Genomic DNA, 14339 nt, shown 5'->3' on the forward strand with positions numbered 1-14339 from the left:
CCTTATAGTCTCTTTTGAACAGTGTACCCTTCTGCATGTCATACTTTTAAAATTGATGACATACTTCTGTATGACATACTTTTAAAATTTATGATATTAGGTGAAAGCCATTGATATTCATAGGTTGACTTATTTTCATTTTATGAATTAGAAAATTAAGAATAGCTTTATGGTAGTTAGTTTATTTCTTTCTTTTTAACATTAAATAAAATATAATGTAACATGTGAAGTATAAGAAGCACAAAATATTTTTTGTTGATATTAATACCAACTTCTAGGGGTATCTGGAAATCATAGTTTCAGGATTTGATTATCATTCCCATTACATATTATATTACGAGAGCTGCAAACAAAACATGTACAATGGACTCCCACTTTACGATGTTAATCCGTTTCAGAGACACCATCATATTGTGAAAATATCTTAATGTGAACCCAATAATACATTGTTTTTTGTAATTCGTTCCAAGACCTTGGAAGTTTAAATTTTCACTATATAACTAAGCTATTTATCTCTCCAAAAGGTCATTTTTATAATGGAAATTGTATCAGTCTTATTTAAATCTTTCAAATAATAATTACAACACAAAAAAATCACTTCAACCAAAGGAAGCAAAAACAAAACACATGGACAAGTTTACGAATGCTGCTATTTCATGAGAGGGAAGGACCACGTGGTCCTGTCTCTGACCGGACCACGTGGTCCGGTCAGAGACAGTTGTAAGCCCATTGTAAAGTGAAATAATTAGGCGCTGGTTAACATGATCACTGGTTAGTAGAATCAGTGCTTAGTGCTTTATAGAATCAAATTTTCAAAAAAAACTAATTCAAATCCTTAAAATGCACTACACTTTCATCGTTATCATATGTTCGGTTTTAAGAATCAATTCTGAATGCCTTTGTGATATTTTTCTAAAAGGTCACTGCCATAAAGCGATAAAAACAATTTGCAGTTTCCGGTTTATTGGACTTTTCTGTTAGTGCAGTCTGTTATAAATGTGTAGTAAACTCGATCTTATTTCATTTGCAATAATACCAATAGCTGGAATTCTGTGGGTTTTTACATTAGTATGGTGAAATGTGTTTCCCCTTTATTGAAATCTTTAATCTCACTGTGCAGTTTGTGCGTGCCATGTTCTTTGTTATTGATTGCTCATCTTTTTTACTGTTTTAAATTTTACAACTCCCAAAAAAAAAAAAAAAATCAGTGAACAGAAATATATCAATTAGTTTGCATGTCTATATTACAGTATTAATTAAGCTATATACACATGCATAAATTTGTTTTTATTTTGCTAACCAGTGGAAAATATTTTTCCGATTTTCACGTATCATTTAATTTTGTTAATTAGTAAGGTAATAAAGTGTAAATTTGTCCTTAATATATCTTTACTTTTATATCCTGTGGATAATATTCCTCCTGTTTTCGCTTATTAGAATCGCCGTTTGATTGAATTAAAATGCAATTCACAAATGTGATCACAATGACCGGCGCTTACTATTGTATAGTGAACGGTATTTTGTTATGGAGAGTCCATCGTAATGTGATTTGATCGACAGTGAACCAATCATAAAGTGGGAGTCCACTGTACTGGCTAAACAGTGGAAATGGAACGCAGACAATTGCATGAGGAGAATGTTGAAAATGGGATTAGAAGGAGATTTTATTGAAGCAAGTATAAGCATTTGCTCTGTTTTTGAGAACTTTGATTTTTCACAACCTTAGCTTTAGATTTAACATTTTTTTCCCCCCCACATGTAGATCATTGGCTGTCTCTCTGTATTTTTATGTGCTCAAGAATATGCCGTATGGAAAGATTCATCAACCTTAAAAGTATATAATGTTTTGCTTACTTTTACATTGCATCCAAAACCAAAGGTTAGTATATCTTCCTTCAGATTATTTTTAAACATATAGTTAGAAGTTAATTTCTTTTTAGTATTGGTTATAAAATCTGTGATATGTTTATAATCATTTTCTTTATAACACTGATTACACTTTTCTGTGTATTATCATGTATTTTAATTTTTATGAAATGATGATAATATGCAGAATTTATTGCAAATATTAATTTGAGAATTTATGCTTTAGTTAGTGGGCTTCCATTCCTCTGGCTGTTTGATCATTTTGAATTATTATTCAGTTTGGATGGGTTGCAAATCAAGGTAAAAAGAATGTGATTTCTTAATTCACCAAATGCATTTTCTCTTTTTATAATTGAATACGTGCTCATATTGTTAACAGTTATTTTCGCATAAATTCAAGCCATTTAGTATTAGTACTGGCAGTTTAATGGAGATATTAAGCTGAGTTTGTGTAGATTGCTTATTCTTTAATTTTATGTACACATTTCTTTTACAAGATTGGTTCCAGTTTGGCCTGAATTTTATCATGTTAAACAGAACTCTTACTGATGGGGTGATGGCTCATCCTGTCACTGTCAGTTCTGTATTATTAAATTTCTGGTGAAAGAATAAGAATGCTAAAATTCTCTACTAGGTATGTAGATGTAAGGTGAAAAGATCACTTATGAGTGTTTATACTAGTTATATAACAAGTGGTGGTGTAATGTTTTCAAAAGTCTGATTGCTGTCACCAGTATGAATTCATTGCACCAAGGAACATTTTGGAAAAGAAGCACATTACAGTTACAGTGAGTCATATTGCATTCAAATTAAGTGTTAGAAGTATGGAAACAGTTATTCATGGTTAATTACATGTATGTAGACACAGCTTTTCACATGTGAATGTTTGTGCTGTCTTGAATTGGTGAGACTGAGAGAGATGCATTCCTGCAACAAATACTAACTTGTGGCAAGACACAAATATATTCTTCACTGCTGAGTCAAAATGGTTTGGCATGGACTGTGGTATCAGTTAGTCCTTGTCACCGAAAATTCAAGACAGAGCCATCAGCTGACCTTTTGGGACGTTAAAGGATTAATCTGTGCCAGTTTTGCTGCCGTGGGGTTTGTATGAAGTGATATGCACCAGATATTTTGCATGAAAAGGTCTGGCAAACTATCAGAGCAGATCATCATTCTACATAATGATCTTGCTCTTTCTCTGGAGGGCTTTGCAAACACTGTGCTTGAGCTGGTTGTCATTTTCAAAATGGGTTCCACAGAGAGCATTCTTCAGTGGACAAAAGAGGTTATAGTCAGAAGGTGCAAGATCTGTGCTATGAGAGGGGTGAGGAAGAAGAGTGCACCCAAGTTTTGCAATGACCTTTATCATGCACAGACTGGTATGGGATTGTGCATTGTCATGGAGAAGAACCACCTCAAGATGTAGCCTAACCATCTAAGCATTGCCTCATACCATTGATTCCCAACCTGGGGTTTGTGACCCCCAGGGTGGGTGGAGTGTGAAGTTATTCCAGGGAATTATTTTTGCTGTTCCAGTACATTGTTTCTCTTTTTCTAATTATGACATAGTGGCTATGCCATACTTAGTAAGTGTTACTCTTTGAAACAACGTCAATGGTTTCAGTTCACCTGTTGCATGTGCACTGTATCCTTAATAATTAAGGATATTAAAACTAGGGTTAGTGTGTACTAAACTGTAGCATTTATGGTTTGTGTTCTTTTTCTCACACTTACACTTTCATTCATTCTTCTAGCTTTCATTTCATTTATTCTACTTTTGCTTTCTGCACTACTCTCTCTCTGGGCACCTCAACTTACTGTAATTCTTCAGTTGTGGTGCAGGCCTAGCTGCAAGTTTTTTGCAGGCCAGAGGAAATGCAGTGACAGTGTTATGTTGTTAGTATATATAAAGTAATGCAAGTTATTTTTAACTTTGTATTCTTTTGGCCAATTACATTTGCTCTTCCACTCATTCCCATTCACTCTCTCTTTCCCTCATGCTAGGTCCCTCTTTCTTTCACCAAAACTGCCATTTATTCCCTTTTACCATAATTCCTAGTTCACTCAGTGCCCAACCCATTCATTCTGTCTTTCATTCTATATTGCATCCCCTTGCTACCAGCTTACTGATATTTTTCAGCTAATCTGCTTCCCTGGCTGCCTGTACATCTCCCTCCCGTACCAAGTTACTTATTTGGTGTGGGGCCCCAGGTTCCTACACATGGCAGGGTAGTCATGAGGATTTTTGTCATGTCAGGTTTCTGTCAGGGCATAGAATACTGCTATCCTGGCAGTTTTTAAGTCATCGTCTGGGTGTGGTGGGAAACTTTGGCAATTTTAATATCGATTATTGTTTAATTGCTGGGGGATTGAATTGCCATTCTTTGAATTGTTTGAATACTTTCTGTGTGAAAGATGTAGAGGCTTTATAATTTTCCTCGTCTATGATGAACAGATGTTTTTCTCTCCTGGGAAGGGGGCCAATCTGTGCTATTAGCTCTGTTCTTGGGTTGTCATATATTATACATTCATATAGAATGTGTGCCCAGTCTTCACTCTCGCCATAGGTGCAGTTTGGGTCATCAGTCAGCCCTAAGGAGGTTAGTTTTGCCTTTAGGGAGCCGTGACCTGTCAATATAAATGTAAAAAGTCAGGGGCATACCACTTAGGTGGCTTTGGGCTAACCGTTGACACCCATGGCAGAAACCATTTGGTAACCAGACCTCTGGTTTCCTGCTCCCACTTTGTCTGCCATAGCTCATGGAGCTTTGTGGCTATTCTTTTTTTTTTTTTTTTCATCATTGAAGGTGTTGGTTGTATCAAGGGCTATCCCCAGAAATTCTGTGGGTATGCCCTTTTTAAATCTATAATATAAGCCTCTTTTGGCTACTTCCAGGTAAAGTGGGAGAGCTCTGGCCAGCAACTGTAGCACAGGTGTGCTTGCTTACTGTGTGACATGCTCTGGTAATAGTGAGTAGTATTGTCCTCTGTATCGATTCTAATTTATTCCTATTTCTTACTATGGCTGAGCGGGTGAATCATGCACCCGCTCCATAGGTGATAACAGGTAGGAACATTGCATGGTATATGATTGCCAGGATCTTTCTTTTGAGTCCCCAGTCTGCTCGAACTGATCCTGGCAATCATACCTGCATAATTTCTCAATTTCTTCGCCAAGTAGATCAAATGGGGATAAAAAGTTAATTTTGAATCAAAGACCATTCCAAGATATTTTAGTTCTGTTACTATTTTTATAGTGGTTATGTTAATTTTGATTTGTGGAAGTCTTCTTATGTCTAAATTGCCTTTTAGAAGTATTTGTTTGGTTTTCTCAGGTGATATTTTGAGCATGTGCATTTGTGCCCACTCCTGCAGCTGCAAGAGGGCGGCATTTGATCTTTGCTCTACAACCACTCACGTGTTACCTTTTACAAGGAATCAAACGGTGACACGAGTAATTACAGACCAGTTAGTTTAACTTCTGTTCCGGGTAAAATAATGGAGTCACTGGTTAAAGATGCATTGCAGGATCATCTAGACAAGACTGCAGCAATAATTCAGACACAGCTTGAGTATGTTAAGGGAAAGTCTTGTCTGACAAATTTGATAGGATATTATGATGTGGTTACAAAGGAACTGGATGCAAAAAATAATTTTGATATCATATATTTGGATTTCAGGAAAGCTTTTGACACTGTTGCGCATGGAAGACTATTGTACAAATTGGAGCAGAATGGTATTAAGGGTAAGTTGCTACAATGAATAAAAGGATGGTTGAGTGGGAGAAGACAGAGGGTGGTAATCAATGGGTGTTGCTCTTCTTGGACTAATGTTATTAGTGGAGTCCCACAGGGTTCGGTGTTGGGTCCACTGTTGTTTTGTATATTTATCAATGATATTGATGAAGGTATGTCAGGCTTAGTGTTGAAGTTTGCAGCTAACACAAAGGTTGGCAGGGTTGTTAATGACAGTAATGGCAGTGTGCTACTACAACAGGATCTAGAAAATTTGGGCTAAGAAGTGGCAACCGAAGTTTAACCTTGACAAATGCAAAGTACTGCATATGGGTAGAAGTAATCCCAGAGAAACATACCAACTGTGTGGTACTACACTTCAGGTGGTAGAAAATGAAAAAGACCTAGGAGTAATTGTGCAGTCAGATATGAAGTTTTCTGAGCAATGTAGACAGGCTGACAGGGCAGGTCATGGTGTTTTGTCAATGATATAATGGAATTTTGCTAGTAGGGAAAAGGAGGTGATTGTCCCTCTGTATAAGGCAATGGTCAGGCCACGCCTTGAGTACTGCGTACGGGTCTGGAGGCCTAATTTTAGGAAGGGTGTAGATTTGCTTGAGCGTGTATAGAGAAGGGCAACAAGATTGGTGAGGGGAATGAAGGGATCCTCTTACCAAGAGAGGCTTAAGTTCTGCAAATTGCAGTGGCTGGAGACTAGGCACCTGTCTGGTGATCTGATTGAGGTGTATAAGGCCTTGAATGGGTTGAGCACGCTGAATTCTGATGGGATCCTTCCACTTGTTCAGATTACGAACCTAAGGGGGCATAAATTCAAATTAAGAAAAGACAGATGTAGAATAGATGTGCGGAAATTTGCCTTTAGCCATCGGGTGATTAATTGCTGGAACAAACTTCCATCTATCGTTGTGGAAGTTGATAGTTTAAATAAATTTAAGGAGGAACTGGACAGGCATTTGGAGGGAATGGTGTGTTTTTTTTTTTTGGCTGATGCTGCATAAGCTCATACACTTACTTTCTTGCATCACATGCCACTACTACTACTACTACAAGGAAAATCATATCATCTGCAAATGCCAGGCTTTCCACGGGACCCAGAACAATATTCTAGAAGAAAGGGCCAAGGATTGAACCCTGCGAGCAGCCTTTATTCTCAGGGCGTGTCAATTCCTGGAACCTTGTGCATACTGAGACACTTCTGTCTGTAAGGTAGCTGTTTATTACCTTATAGAGGATTTAACGTGGACTGTTTCTGAAGATTATTAAAGACCAAAGATTAGCAAAGTGTGTGATTTGTTCTGAGATGCCCTCAAATGATGGATTAAAACCTAACCGACTTAGTCAGCATTTGTAATCCAAGCAAAACGACTGTGCATTCCAGCCAGTGTAATTTTTCTTTAGTAAACTGAAAGTATTAAAAGAAAGCAGCAATTCATTGCATTGCAGTTATAACTACAGGTGGTAGCAATTGTGGTAGAAGCTTCTTATTGAGTAACTCTTCTAATATCAAAGATAGGAAAAGCCATGCAATATAGGAGAAAAGTTAACACTACTTGCAGTGAAAGAAATGGTGAGTACAGTGGTGGGAGAGAAGGCTTGCAAGGAATTAATGCTATTTCATCAAATAATATAATTTAGTGCAGAATTAGATACAGGTGACCCCCGCTTAATGCTGATAATTCGTTCCCGAAAAACAGAGCACTAAGTGAATCGACGCTAAGCGAGCGCCGCATTCCCATAAGGTAACGTATGTACTTGTGAGTTGCGGTTGGTGCCGTAGGATATTTCCTAATCAATAATAAACGGTAGTGAAAAGATGCACAAATTTCGATCAAAATATTTAATATTGAATATTTGTACATATAAAATATTCTGCATTACATACATATATAATTATGTGGTTACTACTTACGTATCAAAATTAAACTTAAAATTCCAATTAAAATCATGAATTTAATTGATCTAAATCGATTTAATTTAATTGATGAATTTAATCAAGAAAAATGTGTCGATTTTGGGTAGAACTTTGGCCCTCTTCCAAATAAACTAAAAGGGTTATTAATTTTAAATCCCCCGCTGCGTTATCACTCAACAATAAAGTCAACCGATCCTTCGCCGCTTTGAAACCTGGCATGTTTTTGTTTTTTTTTTTCTTTCAATATGAAACTTCCTTTAAGCATTCATTTCCACAAAAGTCCTGCTTCATCTATGTTAAAAACTTGAAGTATAACACAATATCCCTCTTCAATAATTTTAACAAGTTCTTTTTTGAAAGTTTCGGCTCCTTAATCTGCACTTGTGGCTTCTCCCTGGATTTTAAATCTATTCAACCAGCAGCCTTACTAATTTTAAATGGTTCCACATTTTTTTTTTTTTTTTTTTTTTAGGTGAGTTTTCTTCAGATCATCATATTGGCTAATCTCTCTCTCTCTCTCTCTCTCTCTCTTTTTTTTTTTTCCTTCTTTTCTTTTATAATATTTAACTTAACTGAATTCTACATTGGATATTATCTTCAATAAAATCCTAATAGCCGGCCTAGCCCTAGTTGCTTGCAGTGGAACAGCTATCTTTCCTGCTGCTAAAATTAATTCTTTATTTTTTTTATAATTGTTCTTACAGTTAAACTTGCAAGTCCTAAATTATGGCACACATCCGCTTGTCTTTGACCGGAATCGATTCGCTTCAAAACGTCTAATTTAATTTTCAAATTCAGTATTTTTCTTACATTTGTAGTCTTCGTACTGCGTCCAGACGTTGTTGCTTTTTCTTTCTTATCTGCCATTATTAACTCTTCGAAAATGTAACTGCGTTGGTTGCATTAATTATGATACAATGTTTGAGTAAACTGTCCGTTACGCACAATGTCTAATACTGTACTGAGTGATGACTAGACTTCGGATAAATACATATAACGCAAATATTACAAGCAATATACTTGATCATTTTTTTAAATGTTGGTCTCGGAACTATGTAACAAGTCACTGTACTGCAATTAAATTAGCACGGAGAAAATATCACCGAGCGTGAGAAACGTTTTAATGCTGTTTTGCTATTCATTTTCAAGCTATCGACTCCATCAAATGAAACGATTTCGTTAAATATGCCAAAAATGCAATCTGTAAAAGAGCGTTATAGTCAGATACAGGTTATAATATAATAACAGCGAATCAGCGTAAAGCGAACCGCGTTATAACGGGGGCCTGCTGTATATGGACAAGGACACATTAAGGGCCAGATGACAACCTGTATAGGAACCAGATTTATGATTGAAACTGTCACCGCTTCAACCAGACATTCAAAATTTTTTATTTGCGAAACAGCCAGCCATCTCATGGAGTGACTATTTACCTATGCCTGATGATTATCCCCTCTTGTTGTTTTGCAATTTACTTTTCATAGTAATGCCATTTTCATCATTTTATTTATGTAAAATGATCTTTCATTTTTTTAATTCATGTTTATTGTGTATTTTTTTTTTATTATTGTACCATTCAATTTTGTTTAGAATGCCATAACTTATTATTATTAAATTATTACTATACTATCATTTTATTATTTTTATTACCTCTATTATGCATGTTTTTTTCCTTTTCTTTGTATTTATAATTATGTCTAATATTCTTTCTTTTGCCTATTTGAATTATTATTATGAATTTTTAGCATCAAGCAAATATTACAAGCAATATATTTGATCATTTTTTAAAATGTTGATCTCGGAACTACTTAACAAGTCACTGTGTGTGTGCGCGCGCGCGCACACACACACACACACACACACACACACACACACACACACACAATGCATAGTATATACAGGGTGTTTAAAAAATGATGGTCAGTAATTTAAAGGTGAAAAGTACAAACTAAAATAAGCAAAAAAGTCCCAGTGAACATTGGGCCGCAAATGAACTGTTTTTGAGATAATGCACATTTTCTGTTAAGATCCGCCACTGACTATTTGAGCACTCTGGGAGGGATAGTCTGTATTGCTGAGACCTTGTACATGCTGGATATGGTAGGGGTACAGTAATTGGCAATGTAAAATTTTCCACACTGCTATGACTCAGTACATGCTCTTGCAGAGCAACCCTCCTTGTTAAAATTCCTGGATTTTGTTCTATTCTTTCTGACACCATTTCCTCAACATCGGGTGTTATGCTTCTGGGCCTACCTACTCGTAGTCCATGTTCTCTAAGGTGTTGATGTGCCCTGATGAATGTGTGCCTGTTTGGCTGCCTTTGATGGGGAAATGCTTCTTGGTACAAACGTGCAGCCTCGAGTGCACTGCTGTTGGCTTTACCATACATGAAGTGCATGTCTGCATATTCTTCGTTGCTGTAACCTCTTTCCATGTTGGCTATCCTTTGACAAGTACTAGTATGCCTGCTGTGTCTCAGAGCATGGGGAAAGGGAGAGAATGAGCATAACCTAACCTAAACAGACAAGTCAGTGGTGGATCCCAACTAGAAATGTGCAATATCTCGAAAACGATTCACTTAAGGACCCATGTTTACTAGGCTTTGTAAAGTATTTCCATAATTACAAAAGCCTGTTGACATAATCAGCCTATGTGTTGTGTTGTTGTTGTTGTGTTTATTGTTATTTAGCTGAATTTTTATTTTTTTAAATAACAGTTTCTTTAAATTATTACTTTAGGTAAGGAAAGCTGCTCAACATGCTGTCTGTGCAATTCTAAAAGGTGGTAGAATAACAGTGCAAGTTCATTCTGTCACATATCATCCAGCAGTGCCAGTGACTGCCAAGTTTTGTGTTTCAAAGATTGAGGAACATGGAGGCAAGTTTTGTAAATCATATGTAATGAAATAAAGGAATAGTGTTGCAGTGTTGTTTTTTACAAAAAAAGTCTGTAACAGACTTTCTGTTAGTAGTATGGATTGTTGTCTTACCTCTCATTGAGTCAATATGAAGAAAACTTTTGCTATTTGTGATTTTAAATTTTTTAAATAAAATAGTCTGCTATTTTCTGTTTTAGGTATGTTTACTGGCATTTTATTGGAGAATTTGTCAATGATGACATGAGTAGATGCTTCAAGTTTATTTGTATGTGTTTTTTGGATGGAACAGAACGCTGACTGCTAAGCCAGTGTTTATTCCAAAAAGAAAAAAAAAAAAAAGATTTCTGTTACAAAAGTCATTAACTGTATTTTATTATAATTAGCATTAGAACACTATTTACAACAAATTATTGTGCACAAAGTGAACAGTATTTCTAATTTGGCTTTGTGAATTCACTGTCAGTGAGAACCTGTTTCAAAGAGAAAATAGGAAAATTTTCAGCTATTGTGTCATGAAGTGTTTGCTGTGATGCTGAAGAGTAGTAGAACTTGGCCATCATGTTGGAAGGGTTGTTTGTGAATATGCCACCTGTGTTTGTATATGGATACATTGTTCAGCTAGTTGTTATGAAGTATGGGCAGTTTGGTTTGAGGATCTGCTGGCTGCTGTGACAGCCTTAAAAGTTAGTTGGTGGTGTTGTCAGTTCCTCTGAGTGAGGTGGCAGTACATTCTTTAAATTGTGCATATTCTTTGGTAAATTTGTATTGTTTGCAGGGTTAGTATGATGCAGTACAGGGAAAAAAAACTTTGACACAGTGTGGGAAAAAAAAATCCGCAAGTGTTAGATTCAAATCCAAACATTTTACACAGTGGTTTGGAAGGAAACTTTTTTATAACAGATCTGCTAGCTGTCAGGACCAGAACTTGGTCATCATACTGAAAACATTATTCATGCAAGTGACATCACCTGTGCCTAAATAGAGGACTGCATGGTATTGGAACATATAACTGTACATGTAGACTCAATATACGTGAAAACCCAAGCAAGGTTGCAGTTTCTGAGGTACTCATATTGATGCACATAGTGCCAGGTAACATGCCACATTTAAAGTTACTTAAATCTTTTGTATTGCCTGGTACTTAACACATGATGTTGTTACTGAAGAAGTCCTCCATTTCATGGAGAGGGTAAGTATACCTAATAAAGTGACTACTCAGTATAATTTTTGTGAATAGAAAAGGCTTTCAGAAACCTTTAGATTAGAATCTTAGAAGATTCCTTTAGAAATTTGGAAAGGTTAATGAATTGACAGACAGACAGAGGGAATTTGTACTTGCGAGTGTAGAAGCTTGTAGACATTAAATAGCCAAGCAGAAGGCAGATATTTCATCCACATAGTAAGATAGCTTTGGATTAGGAGGGATTTTGGAATTTAGAATTTTTAAAAAAATTCCACAAGTTTGTGCTTAATTTTCTGTTAGCATTAACAAATTGGCTCTTAGGTTTGCATAAGTCTGTTGCATAAAATATGCAGAATCTGAAATGATATTTTACCTATTACAGCTTATAAGTTAAACTCAATCTTTGTTGTAAGGTTAAACCATAGATTTTTTGTATGTGGTGCCAAACTAAATTTTGTTTAATTAAAATTTGCAAATTTTTGTATGTGGTGCAAAACTAAATTAAATTTTATTTAATTTAGTTTTGCACCTTTAGTGCTGTTAATTAAAATGTCAAAGAAATACAGAAGACATATATGGGAAAGGTATTTCAGGTATTATAAAATCTGGAAATTGTAACACAACATACTTGTATTCTACCATTACGTGACAGCTCGGCGACAAAAATTATAATAAAAGCATTTTTGTTAAATTTATTTCATGAATAATCAATAGTTTCTTGTGATTATAACTGCAGAGGATGGTTCTTTTCATTCTCTACAAAATGAACATACATGTAGTAGCTTAAGAAATGCAGCAAATGTTATACTCCAAAAATTGAATACAGCCATGAAACATCTTGCGATACAACCATGGAAAACCCCAGCACAAATAAGGGCAAAAGCCATTGAAGATGTTTCTACGGCGGTGCAAGGTATTCTTCCAAATAGTAATGTTATGTACAGAAACATACAAAGGAGGAGAATCAAAACTTTAAGTGCACCGACCAATCCAGAATCTCGTGAGGCAATAATTATACTTGAGGAGTATTCCCGTTATGAATACAGTCCGACAAATTTTGAGCATTTTCTTCTAGCAGATTTAGGAAGAGACCAGTCTGACCCACAGTGCATCCTGGTATTTGGTAGGGAATATCACTCAACGTGGAGTGAACATGTGAAGGAATTATTTATGGATGGCACATTTTTGTTCTCTCCTCTTTTTTCTCAAATTTTTATACTAGCTAAAAAAGATGAAGGTGCAATTTGTGAATTTTTATAGATAAGTTATGGAAAATTCAAAAAACTTACGATATAGATTACGAAAGGAATATTGCCAGCCACGAACATCCACAGAAACACACACTACAAAGAAGCTGACTGCAGAATTTTAAATAAGGTCAATAAGTATAATCGGCAAAATATTATAGAATATCTTTGTGGTATATCCACAAAGATATTCTATAAATATCTTTATAGAAATAATATGGATTAAAAAAAGTAAAGGATTTTTAGTTTTATAGTTTATTTTTCAGGATTATACAAAAAATTCAAAGATATATACTAAACTATGTAACAAATATATGCCCATTTTGTGTAATGTGTCTGTAAATTGCATGTTTTCTCTGGTCAGTTTGCCTGTTTTGCTGGACAAAAAACCCTCCCAGTTTCCAGAGGGGAAAACCTTGCTATCTATGCGTGAGACTGACTAACTCAGCCACAGATTGAAAGAAGTCAGAGAAGTGAAAGCAAGTTCCTTCCTTCATCAACGGGATTCGAACCCTGGCCAACCCGGTGTGGAGAGGATGGTGACACGTGCAGACTACTAATATATTTTCAAATTCAAATTATTTTATTAGTTACCCAGAATAAACTGATATGTGTATTGTGTTTGTAAATTGCATGTGTTCTCTGGTTGATTTGTCTGTTTTGCTGGACGAAAAAACCCCACTTTCTGGGGGGAAAAACTGTATCATGCCTGAGACCTACTAACTCAGCAATAGGGTGTGTGAAAAAAGCCCATAAAGGTTCCTTGCATCATCGATGGATTTCGAACCCAGGCCTTTTCCAACTGTTGTGGGGAGGACGATGAGGATACCTCTTTGCTGCCTGTGCAGACTACTAATATATTTGACTTAACAAATTTATAATAACTCTAAATGAAAACATGTATATAATTTTCTTTTCGAAAAAATTTTTTGTCGCCGAGTTTACCATTGCTGTGTTCACCATGTCCCGTATTAGAAACTAAGGCCATATTGCTCCGGGATATGCAGTGGTCATTCCCTGACCTTTCCGCATCCTCCGTATTTGGTGGTGACGGGCTCGAACCCCGGTCTAATCAAGAAGCGTGTGCTACGCACTGCTGCTCCTTCCCACCTGGCTATGGAGGCGCCTAGTAATTGGAGTGTGTTGCTTTCAAATTTGAAAGTTTTTGTTCAGAAGCTTTTTAATTCCTTCTTAGTATCACTGAAGATAAGTAAACTGATGAAGCAATAATGTTTTTCAGGATTAGTTCTGTTGGTTTTTTGTTTTACATCACAAGTGATTAATTAATGTTGATATTGTGTATGTAAATGACACACACAAATGCGATTTTTCAGATTTAAGTTGAGCAAATGCAATGTAATCAGACATTTGTAACAAAAAAAAAAAAGCATAAGAGCAATGTGTACTAGAAAGAAATGCAGATAATGCATTTGAAAGTGAAGAAGATGATGTCCAGTTCTTTAAAAAAAAAAAAAGTTCCAGAATGCCCCTT

General features: G+C 35.8%; 1 protein-coding gene across 1 annotated transcript in view; it reads left to right on the forward strand.

Moving 5' to 3' along the window:
- LOC150078438 (RRP12-like protein) overlaps positions 1-14339 on the forward strand; it is a 496297-nt gene that overhangs the window by 74024 nt on the left and 407934 nt on the right. The window contains exons 6-7 of the mRNA XM_090384563.1: positions 1763-1879; positions 10278-10416. Of these exons, the coding sequence (XP_090240689.1) occupies positions 1763-1879; positions 10278-10416 (256 nt within the window). The remainder of the gene's footprint in view (positions 1-1762; positions 1880-10277; positions 10417-14339) is intronic.

Source organism: Mastigoproctus giganteus, chromosome 11 (genome assembly GCF_048544385.1).
Source record: "Mastigoproctus giganteus isolate SK-2022 chromosome 11, ASM4854438v1, whole genome shotgun sequence".
In the NCBI taxonomy this organism is placed as follows: Eukaryota; Metazoa; Arthropoda; class Arachnida; order Uropygi; family Thelyphonidae; genus Mastigoproctus; species Mastigoproctus giganteus.